The sequence below is a fragment of the Anser cygnoides genome, chromosome 11 (assembly GCF_040182565.1).
Source record: "Anser cygnoides isolate HZ-2024a breed goose chromosome 11, Taihu_goose_T2T_genome, whole genome shotgun sequence".
NCBI classification, from domain to species: Eukaryota; Metazoa; Chordata; class Aves; order Anseriformes; family Anatidae; genus Anser; species Anser cygnoides.
The window spans coordinates 7,034,458-7,056,924 of record NC_089883.1 but is presented as its reverse complement, the minus strand read 5'-3'; the positions used below and the strand labels follow the sequence as shown (position 1 = coordinate 7,056,924).

The following is a 22,467-nucleotide window of genomic DNA, read 5'->3' as shown; positions in this document are numbered from 1 at the left end:
GACATTAAGCCATCCTTCCTCTAACCAAACCCTCCTGAGTCCCGACAAATGGCTGCCCAGACATGTATTTTTTCAAACCTTTTCCTTACCATATTTTACAGAAACCTCGTAGGTAAAACATAAGCAGAAGTAGCCTGAATTCAACTTTCCTGGCATAAATTGCGTTGATGGCAATTTGACTTTAACTCCCATATGTACTGCCGCATTCCTACCCACAAGCATGAGTCACGCTAAGTAATAAATAATAGCTAAATCTCTCTGCCTCGACAGGTGATTTTGAGGATTTTCTCTCTTGCGTACACATGAACTATGGTGCTATAGCCTGATGATGTATTGAAGCTATTAATTTTTGGAGATGAAGCTTTTTCATCATTAACGTTCAACCTGAACACAGGAATTTATTAGGCTGTTTGGGCGGCAAATGTGCTGCCTTCTCACCACTGCGCATATGCCTAACTGCATCGTTTTTGCCCTTTTACTGTCTCAAGGTAACATTAGTTTCCAAGACTGGGTGTTCCAGCTACTGTTACATCTTCTCCTCCCCCTCCTTCACCCTGCCTTGTCCTACCCCCCCCCCCCCCCCTTTTTTTTTATATATATATCTCATATCCTGCTGTTGCTTTCTCTCCCTCTTTGGGTGCTGCAATATTGGCTCTGTATCAGTGCTTTCCCCTTTCTCTCCTCTTCCTTGCCAATTCAGCAGAGGCATGAACACAGTTCCAGAAGACAGTAGGAGACCCATGTTACAGCTGAGAACTACATGACTTTGGGCTGTCAGGATACTGCCCGTGCTTAAGGCTCTGCATAAACGAGTTGCTCTTGCAAGGAGCTATCCTAAAAACTCCTGCAAGGACAAGAAAGGAATATGGAGTGCCTGGGAAAAAATACTGCCAATCCTTCTTTCCACGCTGTTAGGGAGCCTACTACATGAGCTCAAATTATCTGCCCTCCTTCTCGGCTGCATGAGTGCACAGAAACTGCTGGGGGCTCTTGTGAGTTGGAAGCCTCCACATGGGTGTAAAACATGAGTATAAACGTAGGGTTGCTGTATGCAAGGTTTTGTGTTACTGTTAAATGAGTACCAACATATTCCAGACCCTATGACAATTTTTGTTTGCACAGCTAGCCAATAAAATAAAAAAATCTCGTTTATATATATATATATATATATGTACATATATATTTTTTTTCCCTGCAAGATGCCTGTTTCAAAAGCAGGTTTTACAAAGATCCAGACATCTGAGATATTCACAGTACAGTTTCCCAGCCAAGATAGGCTTTGCAAGTTGCCTTCTTACAGAAGAAAACATCACTCTGTGGGTGTGCATTGTGAATACGATAAACACTTAATGGTATCTGTTGAATGATCCTGGATGCTACAAATTTCAGGTCTCCTCAGTAGTATTTCATATCTAAAAAAATGGTCAAAGCAATCAAAATGCTATGAAAACAGATGGAGCAAAAACAATTGCTCCAGTACTTTCACTGTTAAATAACCTTGAAAGGAGTCTCAGAGTGAACATCTTTTTAAATCTGCTGCTGCGTGCACTTGCATTTCTCCACAGGCAAGGTGTATAATGAACAGTGCATTTGCAATTTGGAAAGCTGTTGTGGCCACAAAACAATCGTATTGGAGGGCTCATTTAAAAAAAGAAAAAAAAGAAAGATGCTGAATTTAGTTTGAGAATCACCCTTCTTATTTGATCTAAATCTTAGCTTTGCGATAACTACACTTCCTGAGACTATTTTCATGTAGCTCTGAGAGGAAGCATAAGTAACAAACCTACTAAAGAGCACGATGGAAGCATAAGGTTGGCTGTGACTGTGACAGGCTGCGGCACGGGGGATTTCTTGGAATGAGTCTGTGTTCTGGCACAGCCAGTGCCTTGGTACACTTCACTGGAGCTGGCAAGCAACTGCCTCTAGAGACTGATGCCTGAGCACCCTGGGCAGGGAAAGAGCTGTTCCCAATAGCAGGAACGGTTCCCTGCAGGGAAGGTGCTCAGCCAGTGGAGATCTCTGTGCTAGAGCCCTTTCTTGACACTGTCTTGGAAAACAAGAGAACAACCCTGCAAGGGCTTGGTGTGAAATGCATTGGATATGTCCTCCTGTCTCTTGTTTGTGGGGAGGTTTGTCAGTCCCACACCAACAGGAAGGTGAGCACAGGCTGCTGATTTTTTACATTAACTGAAAAAATACAGTCATTTCATATTTGAATAGGACGTGATCATAGAGCGGTTTGGGTTGGAAAGGACTTTAAAAGGCCCTTAAAGCCCTTCCAGCTCCAACCCCGCCTGGCCATGGGCAGGGACATCTCCCACAGGACCAGGCCTGTGCCAGTGCCTCACCACCCTCATACTAAACATTTTTTTCCTTATGTCTAATCTAAACCTACCGTCTTTTAGTTTAAAGCCATTACCCCTTGTCCTATCACTACACTCCCTAACAAGAGTCCCTCCCCAGCTTTCCTGCAGCCCCCTTTTGGTACTGGAAGGCCACTATAAGGTCTCCCCAGAGCCTTCTCTTCTCCAGGCTGAACAACTCCAGTTCCCTCAGTCTGTCTTCACAGGAGAGGTGCCCCAGCCCTCTGAGCATCCTTGTGGCCTCCTCTGGACAACGATGAGACATTGCACCCTGGCTGCAGCAATGTGATGACTCTGGACAAAGGGGTTTTGTGGCACAACTGCTCTGAAGACACATCATCTGAGAGGAGCCAGAGGGGGAGCATCAGGTTTTGGCACAGCAGAAAGGTGGGAAGGACAAGAGCAGAAAGTGCTGGAGTGATACAGACACAGCAGACCTTGATGCCACTCTGTTAGCTAGAGACAGTAGAATAAAGATACTTGCTCAAATTAAATCCCTTCTGAAAGAAAGCAGCATTTGGAAATCACTCAGGGTTACATTTGCTTTCATGACTCTGCCACTGGAGCAAATCTATTCATCACAGCCCTGTATTAATGAATTAGTTAATTAAGTAGCTCGTTATTTAATAACACAGATTGTAAGTGTGATGAAATAAAAGTCCCCTTTGTAGCTGGAGGCACATCTTTGCCAATGAGCTAAGCAGTTCGTAGTTAATCAGGCATGCTTGCTGTCTGACACGGTCAGAATTTGCTGAATCACAGGCAGTTTATTTCCAAGGTTATTGCTTACAGTCATCTCTTGGAGCTTGTCAGGGCCTCCAAGCCCAGGAAACTTAGAAGCTGTCCAAGGGCATGTACACATGGAAATGCTCAAACTCATTAGAGGGCACCAGGGCACAGTTATTTCTGAATCAGCACTGAATTACCTATTGGTTTATACTGCCAGGTAAAGTGCTGATGGAGGGGCTGGTTCATTAATAAGCAATAAAGCCCCAGAGACTCTAGCTTTAAGATACTGAAAAAGACAAGGACATAATGGAAACGTGGGTTCAGTGTTTGACACTGGTATGGCTTCCCTGGGTGACCCTAAGAAAGCTCCCTGATTTACATCTGCTTTGGGATATCTGGGAGCGTTGCTTGGTATCCAGGTCAGGGTTTGTACTTCAGCTCCACATTAGGAAGAGATTTGTGGGGCAGCAATGCTCACCTTTATCTTGGTCATGTCAAAGACGGCTGGGTGTGAAGGCTGAAGAAATCCTCAGCTTGCTGGTCCATTGGGGCCCTGGGACTCCGGGGCAGTGCAGAGCACTTCAGCGTGCAGTTGAAGCCTTAATTTCTCTTTGCCTCAGGTTGTGATATGTTAAACAAGCCTAAGAACTTTTCCTTGCCTTACAGAGGATGCGCAAGCACTGTAAGGTGCTTAGGTGCTATGATAACAGGAGAGAAGGGGGAATAGGCATCTAGGAGACGTTTATAGGCCACGAGTGTTTCTCCAGCAAAAAGAAGTTACTCTCAACAAGATGGCCAAATTCCAGTTCACGCATATGCATTTCTAAGTTGTCTTTGCGTAAATTACCATCTCCACGAGTTCTGGCACTTGAAATCAGACACTTCTCCCACTAGTCCTCCTGTTGTGATCCTCTCCCATCATCCACGGTTTTGTTCTTTTCCCCTTCACCTCCTCCCTTCTGACTAAGCTCTCAGCTGTGATTTCTCCCTCCTTTTGCTCCTTGAAGCAAGTCTGTTCATTATTTATTAACTGCCATACTCTTATACCATCTGTCTTAACTCATTATCCATATTCAGCTTGTCAAATTGACCTTTTAGGGCCTTTCTCTGGAATCCTAATGTGTAGTCTGGCCCTCCTTATATAGCTCTGTGCTGCTAAGCCATTGGTTTCCAACTCCTACTGTTCGATGTTCCTCTGTATCTCACGGACACCCAATTTACTAGTCTGTGTCCTTAACTTCAGAAAAGCTGTTTATTCTGCTTGACTGATGCTTGTTCCTTCTTTCATCTGCTACATATTCACTGTGCCAGCTTGCTGCAGCACAGACTGTCTTAGCTATGACCTTTAAAGCATCTGTACCAAAAGAATATCAGGCTTTAAAATATAATCTCCCTTAACAATCTAGGGGACTTTCTGTCCCTCGGTTCATAATGTAACATGGCAGATTACAAGTTCAACCCACAGTCACTCCGCTGTGAAAGTCACCGCCACATCAGGCAGTTGGATTTTAGTGCCTGATGTGCTGGAAACCAGAAACCTCCCTCAGCACACTGGGGATGGAATAGCACAAAAAAGTGTAACAGCATTAGAGCAGTAGAGCCAGGTTCTTACTTAATGTAAATCAGGATGGCTCAATGAAAAACAGCTGGACTCCTGACATTCATGCCACATCCAGCTGTGCCCCCAAATTCACAAGCTATTGTAAACGCATGATCTTCAAACATAACTTCTCTTCACAGAAATTATGTTGCTGTAGCAAAGTAACGCAGGATGCTCAGAACACATTAAAGTAGGTGTTTTGCCACGGTGAAATAAAATTTACATGGTATGGACCTGCACAGGAATATGTATAAACCACCACAGATCAATAGAGATTATCCAGGAACCGTAAGACAACTTAAGTTCAATAAACTCTGTAGCAGAGAATTTCGAACTGCTTTCTCTGTTAAATAATTAATCTGATCTGCTGGTAGCACACCAAATTGCTTGAGCTCTCTTTTCCCTTCATTTCTCAATATACTCGGGCTGTATCAGCACTGATCATCCTCCCATTTACAGCATAAGCAAGCTGAATAAATGAGTCCCATCCCAGAGATCCCAGCAGCACATTAGAGAAAATCATTGATTTTTACACTGAACAGAGGACTTTTACCTTACATGTCCTACCTGTGCTGCAGGGGAGCAATCACTAGGTGCCATCTGTACTGCTGAAACCAGTTCTTTGAGCCAGGTGATTTCAAGCCAATGGCTTTCAAACATCTTGCTCTTCTTTTAACTCACAGCTACTCATGCAGGGTCTGTGGCACAGATAGCTTGCTTAATAAGCTCCACGGAGAGTTTCTTAACCTGCGTTACATATCTATTAAATAACTTCTTAATAAAAATCTTAGGGGAAAATTGTTTTTGTTCTTAGTTTTCACTTAATGTAGAGCTCTCCTCTGAAGCCACAACAAAAGAAACCTCTTTATCCAGAGCTCAGACTCTTTTTAAGATAGCTACCTGTTACAGACATGCATGAGGCAGCTTTGATTTTTAAATCTCTGTTGTCCAGACCCAGTTAGCCTCTTGTGAGTATTTGCAGTGACAGCTGATTGCTATAACAGTAAACAAGTAGCTTTGCACCTGAAAACCATTTATTGGCATGCCTACACACATACACAGTGTCTTTAGTGGCAAACTAGCTCCCTTTTGCTTCCAGCTACCATGTGGCTGATTAAAAATAAATAAATAGAAGACTCACTCACCTGCCTTGATTTCTTGAAATGAAACAGCTCTGTTTTCTGCTAGATTTTCTAAGAAATTCAGGCTGGAGCTGACATTCCTCCAAATCCAAGGGTCTCTGACCTGGGACTGTGATGTGGTCCTCTCTCAAGAAGGCCTGGTGACCGCGGTTTCTTTTGGATTTTATTTGCAAGGACAAATATTTCTTCCATTCTTGTGAGACTGGAGAGGAGATGGGAGGAATCAGGAGGATTTTTTAAGTGGTAGATACACCATCCTTTCATCTCATCACGATCATATATGAACTATATAACTGCTATCTGAAGAGCTGACCTGTATTTGTAAAGAGACCAGATCTTCAGTGAATTAAATCATCTTGATTTACGGACTGGTGTTCAGATCTGAGACCATCCTACTGGAAACTCCTCGGGGACTTGTTTCTCATCACCACCTTAGGATTAGGATACTTGATGGAAAGAGAAAGCAAGGAAAGAGACTGATGAAAACATGCAAGACATGGCCTATTTTGGTACAATTACCTCAAGTGGTCAACAGGTGTGTCTTTTTTTTTCATTTTTTTTTTCCTGAGTGATATTCCCCACGGCTAACTGTGTCCAAAAGTATTTCATAATCATATACTCCAAGACTTTTCTCCCTGTCTGGTTATTATTTTGTCAGTGAAATAGAGTTGCAAAAAGTCAAGCAAGAATTAGCGAGGATTACAGCTGAGCTCTGACAGAGATGGCCTGAGATGGGTTTATAATCCTCAGGTATGAAGCAAGAGCTGCTGTTATTACTAAGGAATAGATTTTTTTTTTTCCCCCTGTTAGTGGATCAATAACCTGTCAGAGCTTCCATCCTTCCCTGGCCATTTCCCACTCTCCTCTGAGCAAAATTTGGACCGTTATCCCCATTCCCTGACTTCTGATTTCACTTGCTTTCTACCTCTCTGCCACCAAAGCCCCCTCATTCCCTTTTTCTAACTGCACTCACAAATGTATTCTCTCCAGATCTTGCCACTTTTCCCTCTGCAGGATCCTTGCCAAAAGCCCAGCCTTGCCATCTGTCCAGGAAAATGATGATACTGCAAAGCTCTCTTCTGGATGTTGAATTGTGTAGCTGGAGCAGCAATATTAATGTTAGCAAAAAAAAATATATATATATAAAACAAAACAAAAAAATAATCAGAGCCTTGTGATGAAAAAAAAGCCTTTTTCTGCCCCACAACAGAGGTCGAATACTTTCAGTCACATGCATATAAAGAACAGGATTACTTTTCCTATATTATATTTTTCTATATTCCTTTCTTAACAACATCCCTTAGAGAATATTACATAAATGAAAGTAAATTTTCGTTGATAAGAAAAGTGTCAGCTTTTCAAAATGTGATTTTTTCAGGTAAAAAACTGTTTCAACAAACATTTCTAATAAAAAATGGATCGAGTAGCTGACAGGCTGGCGCTTCCTAAATTGTTTTTCCTTTTGAAACAATTCTCAATTCAATTTGAAACAATTCAACAATTCCAGAGCAGCCTTCTGCCATAGGTAAGGTGAAACAGCTTAATGGACCTGATCTGAAAGTGTTATTTTTGTGGATTGTGGGGTTGCAGATTAATTTGAGATTTTTTTTTCTTTCCAAAAAGAAAGAAAAATTTTAGAACTCTTCTGGGGGAAAATAATTGTTAATAGTTAAGAACTGTGAAGCTGGACTGCAGAGGTCAGTGGACACCTGACAAAGCCCTTGAGCCTCATTTATAGAAAAGGGAACACAGGGAGCTCATCTCTCATCTGCAATTTTTTTAGGCTTTTGGGGCACAAGTTGCCACCTATTCATGCAGACACAGCTGCAAAGGGTTCGAGCAATCAAGTGACAATGCTGTGCCCTTCCCATTTGGAGCTTTGGACCCCCAAGCAGCTAAGTGACAGTCCCCTAAGGCTGCTCAGAGGGTCTGCAGCACGGTGCTGCAACACCTCCATCCAGCAGCGTGGCGACCAGACCTTGCTACAGCCCTCAGTCTGGTAACACTCGTGTAAATGTTGGCTGTCTGAAATCCAGGCTAGTGCTCCCCTGGGAGCTGCGAGTTGTTAAGCATCTCAAAAACCCGCTCCTTCATGTGTACAAATGGAGCCATTAATTGCATCCTCATTAAGAGGATAAGATTGGAACTTTACAAAAGCCAGTAACAGCGATCTGCGCTATTCCCTTTCCGAAAGGAGGATTTCCTCTCCAGCTCCTTCACAGCCAGCTTTGTGACTGCAGTGTCCTTATGGCCGCGGCAGGATCTTGGGCATCTTCCCACTGCTGCCAACAGAAGGCAGCTCTGGGGGCAGGGATGCTTTGCCAGAGGAGTTGCCCTTCAGGCAGAATATTAAAACTCTCTGCTGCCTGTCTTACAGGGATTCTTCTGATGAATGCTAAAAATCCCTTGAAAGCAATCCTGCAGTGTTCCTGCACTGCTCCCCGCCATTCCTTCCTTTGCACTAGCATTAACAGAGCCTTCCCCTTCAGCTCCGTGAGACCTTCCCCTTTCTGAATGGGGAAAGGCAGGGAGGAGAATCCAGATTTCAGCTCCTAGCTTCTCTCTACCCCCACCACATACATTCATACACTCACAGCTCCCATAAAGCAATGGCCTTGATCTTCTTGCTTTGCCAGAAACTCCCTTGTGCCCCCGGTATTCCCAGGTACTTTATTTATTTGAGTCCAAAGCTGTGGTTAGTGGGGACAGAAGCACTTTGAGGAGACCCAGAGTAAAGTTTCTCTGCCTCTGCCCCTCTCCCCTGCAGACTCTGCCTTAGGACCTTACAAGTGTTGCACATTTAAACCTTGCCTGCATGCCTTGGTTTGGTAGCGATCATTTTAAAAGGGCCCAAGCTTGAAATAGGCTCGATGCTATGTGTACATTTGTCTCAAGCTTTCCTGCATCACTGTGAAGTATAATTACAGTGATGCAAGCCTGCAATCTTTATGAGAAGTCATGATTTCTCATCTCAATGCTAAACGGGGCTGCTAATATGAGTAAGTGCAGCTTAGCTCAAGTGAAAGGGTGTTAAAGAATCAGGTCTAGAGTGAATCAGCCCCTGCGTGCGTGGCAATGGAAGGAAGCAAGTAGTGTGAAGTGTCTAAGTGAAATATTGAAGAGTACTAAATAACAGCCTGCCTCTGAGCACTGCCCCCTCTCCTGGGGGAATTCCCCCAAAATATCCGTCCTACAAGTTCAATAGGAAGCCAGAGACTCTTATTTGCTGAGTCTTGTTTTCTGAATTACACATTCTTCCTCACACGGGTGGCAGTCACTGGTCTATGGGACTCACCAGCTCGTGTCAATATTTCCTATGCTGCCCATGATGTGAGCGAACTCATAGAGTAAAAAAACGTCTTTGTGCATCAGCGAAAGAGCACAGACGCTTAAACAGGTCTTTCCTGAGTTTGTTGTCTTCTGTGCTCCTGCGTTTGTAGGAGGCAGAGTGCCCAGCTTCCAGCCATGGCTTTTTAATAGAGAAGGAAAAGATTTCCAGTGCTTGGTCTTCAAGAACATATTTTGTTTTTTGAAAAAGAAGGTGTAAGGCTAGAGGTAAGGTCTGTGGAGATCTACAATCTGATGAATCCTATTCCTAATCATTAATAGTATTAATACTTCACTTCCTAAGACCAGTTTTCAACCCACTTCTGAAGCAACCAGAGGACGAGAACAGCGAGGTCACTGCAATTCCTGCTCTGATGTCTGAGGTCACTTTGAAATATGACCTGCCAACAAATGATGTTTAAAGACTTCCAAAGCAAGGTCTAATGATCCTTAGCCCATATTGTTCTTTTTTTTTTTTTTTTTTAAGGTTCTTTCCTCTACTTTTCAAAAGAAGTTATGTCTCTATGGAACTACATTTTCACTGCCTTGGAGAACATACTGTTCAGTCATGACACATCTCTGTGTAATCACAAAAGTTACTTCAAGACTGGGAGGTTCTGAGACTCAAATATACCCTTGAATTTTTTTTTAATCATTAGTGGTGACACTCCAGCATTGAAACAAGAGCTGTAAAGCTGATTTAAGTGCTTTTAATGACTGTAAAATGTATTAATTCCCCTCCATTTTAACATTTCCACTGTGGGTGCAAATGCTTCCCTTTACTGCTACATGCACTGTAGTCTCCTAATCTTTCTGACTTGACCAGAAAGCCTATGGGATTTATTTTATTTAGTTTTTTACTTTATTGATTACTTCTTCTGCCCTGGAATAAAGCCCTACCGCCTTTTTAACTTCATACAAAATGTATTAAATGTATTGTGTGATTCAGCATAAAGAAAGGAGCAGGAAACACATTGAAAGCAGTGACAAATGGCAGAGCATTCAGAGCAAAGGAGGATGCTCTGGAAGGGCCTGCAGAGACCGTGTTGTAGTTATATGACATGAATATAGAGGTAGCTAAACAAAAATGAATAGGAAGCTTTTAAAAATTTTCTCAGAGCAACTCCCATGAACAGCATAGGTGAGACTCTTCCTTTTACCCTGAACATATGGGACGCAAAAAATCCAAAGCACTTGTAGGAGTGGTGCCCTTCTGAGCATGTTGTGAGAGTGCTTCTACTGAATTTCTCCTCTGGAGTCATTTTAGCTGCGTGTACTTTAAACCCATACATGTCTGCTAAATAACGTCACAAAGTGCAGGGATGGCACTGTTAGGTGCAGTGTGTGCTTTTGTGCACAGCTCTACAGCCTAACTGCGTGGGTAACAGCCACACATGTGGCACTAAGGAACACGTGGTGGGACTTAGTAGGCTAGATTCGTGGCTGGACTGGATGATTTTGAAGGTCTTTTCCAACCAAAATGATTCTATGATATATAAAGTCATGTATAGCCCAAGTCATTTCTTAGCTCGTGTACGTTTTATTTAGGCAAGTAGCTCAAAGCTTGAATTGAAGTTCACATTTCTGTGCATGCCTACACTGTGCTGGCTCCTCTAGCGTGACTCTACTCAGTTTCCCATGTGAGACTCCTTTCAAAATCCTTGTCTACAGCTGTGTGCAGCAACAAACGCAGAATGCTGGAGAGCCAGCTGGCTGAAAACAGCTTGAAAAATAATGGAAATCAGGTGTCTAAAATAAGAATGTGTTTAGATGTGACTTGGCTTCCCCTGGTTTCCCCTGCAGACTGCAGTGATTCCATACTAACTTTGTTTTTTGCTTTCTGTGAAAATCATCCTCCATCGATGGTTAGATATGGGAGAGCAGAGCTTGGTGGGACTTTGGGTGACTTTATCTTGGCAGACACTGCCTGTTAGTTGTACATCTGTCACACAGATGGGTAGACACCAGGCGGAAAGAAAAAAAAAAAAAGCCACCAAATAAAAGTAATTTGGGGATCTGGATGAAAAGGAAAACCAAGCTCATATTTTGTGTCATTATGATGTTAACCACTCTAGATACTCAGGATGAGCATGCTCTGGGTAGGTGGCTATACACGGATTTGACAAGTAGAGAGCTCTCTTCAAGCAATCCAGCTCGGTACTGTTCTGCTCTCTGCAGAAACCAGCACCACACGTGGGAAGTAAGACTTCTGGGAATGGCAGAATTTGAGACCACACATTACCTTACAACCTCCTTTAGATTCCTTTGCAGTCTATGCTAGGTTCTCACTTAGCTTGGTAATTTTTCATGCCTGGTTTTGTTGTTGTTGTTGTTTTTTTTTCCCCTGAGGTTTTGGGTTTTGCAGATGCAAAACCACTCCCCAAACATTCTGCTGCCATTTTTTGCAATGGAAAAAATGTGTGTTCAAAATGTTGGATGTTAAACTCAACGCCTGCGTGCTTGCGAGCTTACCTTTGTCTCATTGCTATTGTTTCCTCAGGATGTGACCTTCACCCCCATGATGAACAGAGAAAAAGCTGTCAAATCCTCCTAGCTCCCTGGCTGTGCAGTTTGCCGCTCCCTTGCTGTTCACCAGCCAGCAGCCCCAGCTCTTCCCACCCAAAGCAAGGAAGAAGCCAGCAAGTCACAAATGACAGCTGAAAAGTGAAGCATTATCAACAACTGCGTGAGACTGTCAGAGGGAAACTTTATATAGAAATTCTCCCTCGGAGCCTGGGCAGCCGTGTATCACATCACTTCCAAAGAACAGAGAGAAGATATGCTCAAGTAACTCAGAGCAAAAATCACACAAATCAATACATATATCTGAGTATCTGCACACAGTGACCTACAGCACCGAGAACTCTGCATTCACAATGGATGATGGCTACAGAAACACAAACCTCTATCAGGGCGGCAGGGACACACACCAAGTTTCGGATGACTATAGGTACCAGGATGGTAACTACGAAGGTTACACATCCAACGATGGCTACTACCGTGGTGGGGACGAGCCCACTCATGAAGAAGATGCCCAGAGTGATGTTACAGAAGGGCACGATGAAGACGATGAGGTCTATGAGGGGGAGTACCAAGGGATCCCACACCCAGATGACATTAAAGCCAAGCAGAAGCAGCGAGCTCCTGCCGGGGATGATGACTACAGAGACCGTGCTGACCTTATGGCAGAGAGGATGGAGGATGAGGAACAGCTCGCCCACCAGTATGAAAACATCATTGAGGAGTGTGGCCACGGACGCTTCCAGTGGACGCTCTTCTTTGTTTTAGGGTTGGCACTGATGGCAGATGGGGTGGAGCTGTTTGTGGTTGGATTTGTTCTGCCCAGTGCTGAGAAGGATATGTGCTTATCCAGTTCGAACAAAGGCATGCTAGGTAAGTGCCACTTGCAAACTGCTTTCCTAACACAACAGACTGTACTTAGGACATCTATTTCTAGTGAGACCAGCTTTGGGAACCCTTGGTGGCCCCTTTCTTATGTTGCATGTCGTGCAGAGTCATAGCTGGGTGGATCTGATTTGAGAAGGGATTGCAATCTGCTGAGAAGGCAGCTACTGTAAAACAGCAGCAGCATCACGCCACATCTCAGCCCACCTTATGAATGTGCTATGGCCCCGGTACTGGCCACCACAGGCTGGATCTGAACCAGGCAGCTCACAGTCAGCAGGTCCACAAGGCAAAACTCCTTGGGATGTTCAGGGTCAAATATATAAAAGGTTACGGTTGGCTTTCCCTAATTAAACATCTAATGACTCAGATTTCAATGCTTTTAGAAATTAAATGGTAATGAGAAGTCCACAAGGCAGTACCATCCGAGTATGATGAATATAACAGGCAGGGGTCAGCTCGGTCCAGATCACTTTGCCGTCACGTTATGGCTCCTGATGTTGCCCTGCTCTCCAAAGCTTCTCACTACACCCAGGTTTCCCTTTTCTTTAGCTGGAAGTCCCAGCTGGCAGATCAGCTGTGCAGACAGTTCCTTCTACACACTAACTTCTCAGCCAGGGCAGATTGCTAATATGTGCTGGGTCAGAAGTAGCCTACAGAGGTTTCTCCTTAGGCCTGCGGAATGAGATTAATGTGCTGCATGGAGACTAAAGGGCCAAGCTACTGACAACATCCCCTCTGCATCACCATTAACACCTCCCTGCGGTCAAAATACAAAGGCTTATTTATCGTGAGTGAGACTGGGTGGAAAGGTTTGGATGAACACTTTTTTTCCCCTTGCACATCGTAAGCCAAAGAAGGCAAAGTCTCCCAGATCTCTAAGAACCAGGAAAGCATCCAGCATGTCCCGTAGTGAGAGCCAGCTGTGCAATAGTACAGCACATCTGGAAGGAAAATAAAGTAGGTCTTGGAAGAGCTGCTTTAGGATGAGATGGTGTGTCTGAATAGAAGCGTACCAGGGTCACAGGGAAATCATCGTGGCCTGCAGTGCATACTATTTGACCCAGAAGACCTGCCTGATGCAAGGTAAATGCGGATTTGGGATTAGAACCCAGGCTTTGCCTCCATTTTATTTGTATTATTTTCATGTGACAAAGGTGTTATATAATTACCCTTATATAGACCTCTCTACTTGGTGTATCAAGGTCCTCAAGACTCCTCTCCCCTCTTTTTTTTTTTTTCTTGTTTCTTCTTTTTTCATCTCAGGATGCTTATTCCCATAGTCAGCTAGCTTTGTTCCTGGTTTTGTGCCTGAAAAGGTCTGGTAATATTTTTTTGCTTCTCAAACTACTTAAAATTTCTAGCTCAAAATAGCTCGAGTCAAATACCTAAAATCACATTGCTCACACTTGGATCTTGATTTCAAAGGGACTTCCGAATTGAGCAGCTCCCTATGGAACACCAGGCTGGGTGCCTTTTCAGTGACAAGACCTTTTTTGAAAAGCAGGCCACTTATTCTGGTGACTATATGAAAACCGAGATCTTTTGAATCTCCGACCCCTTAAATATCTGTCTCTGCAGTCTCTGGCAGGCGCCAGAGTCAAAAAACTTCAAATGTCACACAAAAAATCTATCTTTGAAGTATTTCTGGCACAACTACAGGTAAAAAAAAGAACAAGAAGCCTCCCAAGAGAGATCTCTTCTTTTCTGCTTTTTCCAGCTCAGTATTTGCAAGGCTGAAAGTTCAGGGTGTTCTGATAAGCTCTGGACAAACAAGGAGACATTTGGGTCCATATCCAACTTGAGCTCCAGCTCACTGCACATTAACCGAGCTAAACCAAAATTCCTGACTGGGGGAAGAGCACTCCTCCGGCTGCCTTTTCTCCCTGCTTAGAAAGACAGCTTCTGAGAACCCGGTTCTGCAGAAGTTTTCTCTGTCCTTAGCCTGGTCCTATTGAGGGATCTGCAGTCAGAGCTTGCACTCATTATTTTGTTGTTTAAGCACAAGGAAAAAGAAATAATTTTCCTAACAACAAGAAAATTTATTCATCTTGGTCTGAGACAGACTAAAAAGAGAAGAAAGTGGATACTGATGGTAACACCCGTTTGTTACTGATGCGTGTTGTACACGAGGAAGGTCTGTGATTCGGTGTCTTTCTTGTTAACACACTTCCTCAGCAGCTGGGTATTTCTCTGCTGCAGGTTTCCTCTTGGATTTGAGGTTTGCCAGATGATCCTTTCTAAAAAAAAAGGAATTAAGTGTGGCTTAGAAAGCATGAGGCTGCAGAGCACTGCACTGGTACAAGCAACGATTACTCAAAGGCATCAAGAAGTGAGGATGGAAGGAGGCCAGAGCGTGTACGGGGCTGCTGGCGGGCACAGGGCGGTGAGTTTTGGGGCAGAGCTGGCTCCAGCACAGCCTGGTGGCCCAGGCTTCGTCCCTGCTCGGAGCAGCTGTGGGTGCACACTGAGGACAGACAGACACCGACTCCTGACAGGCAAGGCTGGGGAAGTGCTGTTGATGGAAATGAGAACATAATCTTCCTCCAAACCTTTCCTGGATTAGCTTCAGCACCCATCCAGTGGTGACAAGAAGGAGCTAGCTGCTAACGAAGCTCAGGGCCTCCAACATATGCTCATTTCTCTCAGGGTTTCCATTCCCTCGAAGGTCTTTGGGCTGTGCTATTGCAAATTGATCTTGGTAATACCCGGGGTTCAGTGGCACTTACAGGCTGACTTGTCACAGAAATGGGTGGCAATCAAGGAGCTCTTCGCCTCCACTTCTGCCTAACGTGTGGTGATGAAATTGTAAGAGTGTGTCTGCACCGAGCGGAGGGAAGGGTCAGCAGGGAGGCTGCAGGTTTCCCTTATATTATCTTGAGGTTTTAGGGATATGGGGTCCCTACACACACAGGCATTGCTGTCCCTTACCTTATCACCAGGTAACAACAGGTCCCTGCAGAAAGCTCTTTTTTATTCCCAGGTAACCGTTCATCTCAACACATATTTGCAAAGGAAACACAATCACCTTATCCCAGGTTTATATCAGTTTATCCAGGTGGCGTTAGGGTCGCTTCCACGCAGCTGCAAATGGTTAAACACCTGAAAGGTCTCAGCCACAACCAGGGAGGCCAAGAGGGAAAAAAAAAAAAAAAAAGAGAGAGAGAGAGAGAGAAAATAAATCAGGTAAGTAATTGAACTCACAGAAATAGGAAGGGACAAATGAGAACTAAAGTAGCTGCCCCCTAAAGACCAATTTAGCAAAGTTCAGCTTTTGCTTAAAGGACATTTCTCATTAAATAATCTGTGTATTGCTTATTTTTCCTCCCTCGGAAAGCAAGAGTGGAAAAATATCAGGCAAATTATGGCCAAATTATGCAAAAATTACAAATAAACAGATGCCCACAGTGTTTTATGAAATGTGTGAAATGAATTTAACACTTCGTAGAAAACGTTTACATTTTGTTCTGAAAATAAACACATCTACATCAGATGCAAATTAACAGCTATTTTAGCCCTTACTATCCCTCGTGGGACAAAACACATATTTAGAGTTTTTCTGTGATGTGAATTGTTATCTTGAAGATGACTGCAGGGGTATTAAAAAAAAAAAAAAAAAAGAAAAGAAAAGAAAAAAGAAAAAAGTGCCAACAACTCCGGGTGTTTTAGCTGTTTGATTTTATAATTTTTAAAACTAGTCATTAAGTATAAGCTTGCTAACTTGTAACATTGTTTTAATGTATTCATTTCATATAATTGCTTTTGCTGAGCTTTCCTCAGCAATAGTCATAATAACAATCCATTTGTTAAATTTATTGCACCAGTATATTCTTTTTCAGTATATTTCAGTATATTCATCTTCAATATAACATATCCTGACAGAAACAGTCTGTATTTTCATTTGATAAGGACAATCATATGGAGAGCTATAAATTTTCTATTTGCTGATGTGCTGAAAAGCACACACCATAATTCTTTGGAGAAATATCGTACAAACGTGCATCTTCAAGTGCTATTAATCACCTCCCAGAGGGCTAAATCTTACGTTGACAAGCATGGAGTAGTAAGTACACAACAAGCAAAAGAGATGGTGTCACAGTAATGTTTTAAACTTTCTCACATCTTATGTATAAAAAACTGAAGGCACAGTTAGAGCATCAGACTTCCCAGACACCAGGGCTGCAGTTGTTATCATCATTTCACAGTTCAGTAAACTGAGACGAGAAAAATGTAAAGCCCTTTGCCCATGACTGCAAAACATCCACACCAAAGCTGAGAGTAAAATCTGTCTTTCAGGCACACGGCTCCCCTTCCTTTTTATGGTATAGTAATAATATTTGAAGGAGAATATCATCTTACAGACTCTTAGACTCATAATGTTAGATCAAAAACCATTAAAATAGATCCTATTCGTAATTATGCAGTTATGCAGAAATTCAAGCTTGGCTGTGTCAGTCAGGTTAAACCAGATGTGTAACACCATCCTTTCTTTTAGTTGTGTGAAGAGGATGCTTTCTTATCAACTGCGATAAAACTCGACCTCATCTTCTCATTGACCTGAATTCACCTGATATGACAGTAAATCCTAATTCCCTCAGCTCAGTGGTTTTTCTCCACTTCTTCTTCTTCTTCTTCTTCTTCTTCTTCTTCTTCTTCTTTAATTAATTAATTATATTTTTCTGGATAAATGCAGACCAGGAGCCCAGCCATGGCTCCCCTGCTTTTTCCCACCTCCATGCCAAAACCTACCTTGACCTCCCTGCACGGGCATCCCGAGCATCCCGCCCGAAGTCCTGGTCTCACACTTGTTCTTGGGCAGGAAAACTCCCGTGGCCCAACGAGTGGCAGCATCCTGAGCAGGGGGGATGTGCTGGGCAGAAAAAAAAAAAGGTGCTTTTGTGATTTGAGAACACCCTGCACCTCATGTGGGGCTGGTATGGGGGGGGCCGAGCCCCCCTTTGTAAATGCTGCGGGAATTTCATCTGCAGAGAGCCAGCACAAACAAAAGCAGAGAGGCTGGATGGGGGGACCAGATGGTCCTGTGAATGTTGTAGTGATGGACGAGTCCTGTGGGGGGCTGTGAAGCCGGATAAGTGTAAGCAGCCACCCACGCCGTGCTGGCGGCGCTCGCTGAGGCGTTCGGCGTGCATTGCCTCTCTGGGGCCGTGCCGAAGCGCTCGTGGATTCACGCATCCACCTTTGGCTTTCCCGTGCAGAATCCCCTCAAACTCTACAGCTAGATTTGCTCTGTATCCACCCCCAGAGCCCTGAAAATGGAAAACCGCCTTTCACAGTTGCAATCCTTTCTCGGCAGTAGAGCCATTAGCGTAGATGAGGTCTCTCTGCTGATATTTAATCAACAAGGCGAGTGCAATGAGACTCCCCTTTCACTTGATTCCTATTTAAAAGATCAGTGCAATTCAAGGGTAAAGCACTAATAAGCCTACAAGCAAGGGCAGATAAGAAATTTCCCTGAACTAACCCTCTGCTGAGACCGTTCTCTGTCTGGGAAATGCCGGCCACCGTTAGAGCGCAAGCCAGGCAGGACTGCTGGGTTTTATTCCTCTTCAAATCACTCACACACAAATGGGTCCTGGCTTTGTCTCATCCGTCTCCCAAATAGGCCAGACCCGACTCACAGCATTTCGGTCATGTCCATTAAATGCATCCTTATATAATAGATGCTAAGCTCATGAGAGTATTCATAAGAGAGTTTCAATTTTGTTTTTATTACAGTTTGAATCACAAGATGAATAAGGTCCTAATCCTTTTGGGTTATCAGAATGCTTTCTCCATTCAAAAACGCTCTTATTACTGTGCTGCCAGCAGCCTGTGTATTAAACGCAGGTAAGAAATCCCACGTTCCTGTGGCTCCTGGCTCTGTGTGGACCTGTTGGCAGAGGTGAGCTGCTGCTGCACCCCTACCCATCAGCTTCCTCGCTGTTCTGACAGCCCGAAGGGATCTGGGACTAATGCTTCCCATTTGCTGCTTGGATTTCCCATTTATTCCTTGAGTCCTTTGCACAACTTGAAAAAGATTCTTTTAAGATGTGCCTCATTTTTAAGAACTTTAATCCCATTAATGGTCAATGAAAGTACTTCAGGCTTGTGATGGAGATTTAGGTAAATCTTGAAATTTTCCTTTTCTTTCTGAAGTCCTTATGAGTTTGCTTCTAATGATGTTGAAACAGTAAAAAGACAGTTTGCACATACATAGCCACGTCCTGCATCTGTCTTTCTTTACTCCTAGAACTTTACCCTTTATGTCCATGATTCCTGTCTAACATGGAGCACATAGCTTCAGTAAAGGCTAATAAATTGCTTAATGTGAAAATTCTGTATGTGTTACCTCTTTTCCAGTGGGAATAAGCCCAGTCAGTGGTCACATATTTTCCTTATAACTTCAGCATTGGATGACTCATAACCCAAAATTTATTCTTAGAATTTCAGCTCTTTGGTTTTCCACAGATTTTATAGGAGGCTATAGCAGACTTTCCCGCAGGCATTCATTATACTCCATTACTCGTGGAACAGTCTGCAAATAATGGCTTATTCAGAGTTACCCTTAACATTTCACCCATCCATTGCATGTGTTAATTTGGAAGCTGATCTCTCCTAGCACAGCCTAAGCTATATGGTTTGAAGCTGAGGTTTGAAGTCAAGTTTCTGGTACGGATATTTATAATGTCGTTCCCTAGAACAACTGGTAGACAGAAGGAACACAGCAGAAGAAATACCGTTTTAGTGATCACTTTTCTTGGCCCAATTCTCCCTAAAATTTGTGTTTCCTTGTTATGAGATGGTTCTCTTACAAAGGAAACAACCATTGCCACATTCTCCTGGCAGTACTCCAGAAGACTGTCACTCTTACATGGGCAAGTAACTAGTATGAGTAGCAACTAATATGAGTACCTACTCCACTCAGCCCTGGGTCCCCACCACCTTATTGAACAATTTAGCGTCTTACTGGCGACAGTGCTGTGTGAGTCAGTGATTTGGGGATCCTGCTAGTGTGGGCAGTGCTTGGGTCAGATCTGACTGAGCAATCTTTCCATCAGCTTATGTTTTTTTTTTTTCCCCAAAATTAATGAAGTTATGTCATGCAGTCCGTAGTGCAGGGCGGCCAGACTTTCTGGCCCAGTGGTTGTACAGCTGTGGCCGTACACCAGCCCCCTGAAACAGCTGAGAAGTGCAGGATGAAGGCAGCAGGGAGCCAACAGGAAGGGGAGCTCTGTAAGAAACTTGCTGTCTGCTGGAAACGCTGCTGGGAAGTGATGCACACAGCTTTTCAGAAGTGATTCGCTATGGAGGAATGACAGCCAAGGTGGGGTGCTAATCCAGGACACAGGAATCTGCAAAGCCTGAGGTTGTTCTGTACCTTGGGCCCCGAGATCTGTTAGCAGATGGAGTGTTTTATTGCAGCTGCCCCGAAAGAAGGGTTAGTAATATCGGCCGGAACACGCAGTCTTCCCAGAAGGGACCTCTCCATCACCATAAAGTGTCTTGCTGATTTTCTTTCAGCCCTGGAGTAACCATTTATCTAGCCAGCATCCTTCCCCTCAGAAACTGGCTGAGCTAACAGTCCCTGGTCATCCCTCAGGCTACCTTTACTAAAGATTTTCATTGCTTTAAGTTTCTAAGGGACAATGCATCCATTGGCTTATCACAAACGATAACCAGTTAAGGCCACGTGCTCTTAATGACTTATTGATGTTAATAGCTCTGCTGTGTTTTACGCTGCTCACTGGATGTTGTGTTACAGAGGTTTAATCTTCCCTCCCATCATGAGTTTGGGCTCCTGGAGTAAGGGGAGTCCTGTACTGGTGCTTAGAGCTGGCCGAGTCTTTGGGAATAATGAATACAATTTGAGAAAACCTGAGAAATCTCCACATGATCAGTCTCTTTTTTGTGTTCCTGATTAGGGAGAACTTTTTGCTGCATCTGCTCTGTTCTGGACACTGGAAATCACATGTGAAACATTTTAACTGCCCTGTCTCCAAACTGTCTTTCCACAGATTTTTACACTTCTCAGGGCTTGGTGGATGTGTTAAGCTCTGGGGAGCACAAGCTGTTGATCTGATAAATAGATTGAACACAAGTTACTGCAAGATGGCATACACAGAAAGTTTTATATTCACCATATCCCTGTGGTCACTATTAATGAGGCAAATTACACTGAAGACCTAGTCAAACCCAACTCCTGAACTCCACTCCTATGTCCATGGCATCCACTCTTCCCTCCGAGCTGGGAGGCTGCTGAGCCCTGGACAGAGCTTGCTGCCTTGCACCAGCTAGGGCACTTGGCTGTAAAAAATCCCAGGCTAGAAGGGCTAGAAGACAGTAACAACATCCTCCACCTCCTCCTAATGAGGGACCTTTTCTGTTGTTAAGAGGCTTTGGATCAACATCTGTCATCCAGGGATTTTCTCAGAAAAAAAAAAAAAAAAGCAGCAACAACAACAACAATAGAAACACCCTTATATGTGTATGCATAGGCAGATGTTTTTATTTTTTTTTTTAATTCATCTGGGTCTGGTGACGTGGGCTGAGCAGCACCGCAAGCCGTGTGTGCCGTGCTGTCAGGTGGTGGCTGCGATGCACAGGGTGTATCCTCACTTTGTGCTGCTGGCTGCCCTCAGCACAGCTCCATCAGATGTAGCTCAGGAGCCAGGGTAAAAGCATTAAGCCTCACGGCACTGCATTAAGGTTCTTCCTTCAGAAATATTTTGGATTGAAAGCTTTTTTTTTTTTCCTCAGCTCTCCCTTGTAATTTGCACTCGAGTGAACAAGAGGCAGCCCGAATCTAGTAGAGAAAGAGATCCCAGGTCTCCAGCTGTGTGTGTATTGCCTCTGAGGGCTGCAGGTGGCTGTCTGAAGGCCTTGCACACCTTCAGCTCCCCTTGGCGGGGCAGCAGGGCTGAGCAGGGCAAGCACTGAGCAGGGCATGGACTGCACACAGCCGAGTGCTCACCGTGGAGGTACGACCACACTTTGCACTGGCAAAATCCCACGCCCCTGCTCTGCTACAAAGGCAGTTAAGGAGCTAGAATACATCAGTCTTTCGCCTTTGACACACAAAATCCTGACTGCCCATAGACATTGTGTGGATAGAAAAGAAAGCTGAACTGTTCGCTGAGAGGTGATCCCACCATCCTGCGATGGAACACGGTGTTTCAGAGTCTGAACTTTCCCGCTTGTGATCAGTGTGAGACGAGCATCCTTCTGAATGCCGCAGTGGCTCTCTGCTGCATAGCTTTTAATTTGGTAATGTATTTTACATCAAGTGCAGGCATTTGCAAGCAAAAGAAAGACAGAATCAGCTGCCAAGTACCTCTCTGCATCGGTCCTTAGCTAGCTTTGCTGGATGGTACAAAACAGGCCTTGGCCATCTGACTGATTGTCTTGCTATAACATTAATGAATTGCAAAAATATTCATCATCACCTTATTTCCCAAGTGATGGCTTTGACAAAACAGGTCCTGGGAGAGATGTTGGCTCTCAAGAGAAGTCAGCACTTGGATCAAGGTGTGGACTGACCCTCCAAAGAGCTTTGGAGACGCATGCTCATGCCTGACCCCTTCCATCCTCACATGTTGTTCAAACACCTGGTCCATTTGCTGCCAACTGCTGGACTAACCAATTCCCAGATGCTATGCCTATCTGCAGTATAAAACCTTTCACTGTAGCTGATCAGTTTTTCTAACCCCTGCAGCATTGATTGCTATCAGATTTTAAATGTTTAATATCTGATCCTGCTGTTCTTTCACATTGTAACTCCTGCAGGCTTCAACAGGAATTTTGCCAGCAAAAGGAGCATAGCTTGTGGAATGTTCTTGCTCAGTGAAGTCTCTAAATCTTGAAATTAGATTAAAGAAATGAAAATGAAAACAGTCCTGGACCT

The 22,467-nt window shown here is 43.9% G+C and overlaps 1 protein-coding gene across 5 annotated transcripts in view; it reads left to right on the top strand.

Moving 5' to 3' along the window:
• SV2B (synaptic vesicle glycoprotein 2B) overlaps positions 1-22,467 on the top strand; it is a 62,916-nt gene that overhangs the window by 19,309 nt on the left and 21,140 nt on the right. For 4 of the 5 annotated variants that reach the window (XM_048072003.2, XM_048072005.2, XM_048072002.2 and 1 more), the window contains one exon: positions 11,662-12,554. In XM_048072003.2, the coding sequence (XP_047927960.1) occupies positions 12,038-12,554 (517 nt within the window). In that variant the 5' untranslated portion in view covers positions 11,662-12,037. Of the gene's footprint in view, positions 1-6,347; positions 6,370-11,661; positions 12,555-22,467 lie in introns of those variants that run through there. The other variant, XM_067003851.1, reaches the window with a different exon arrangement.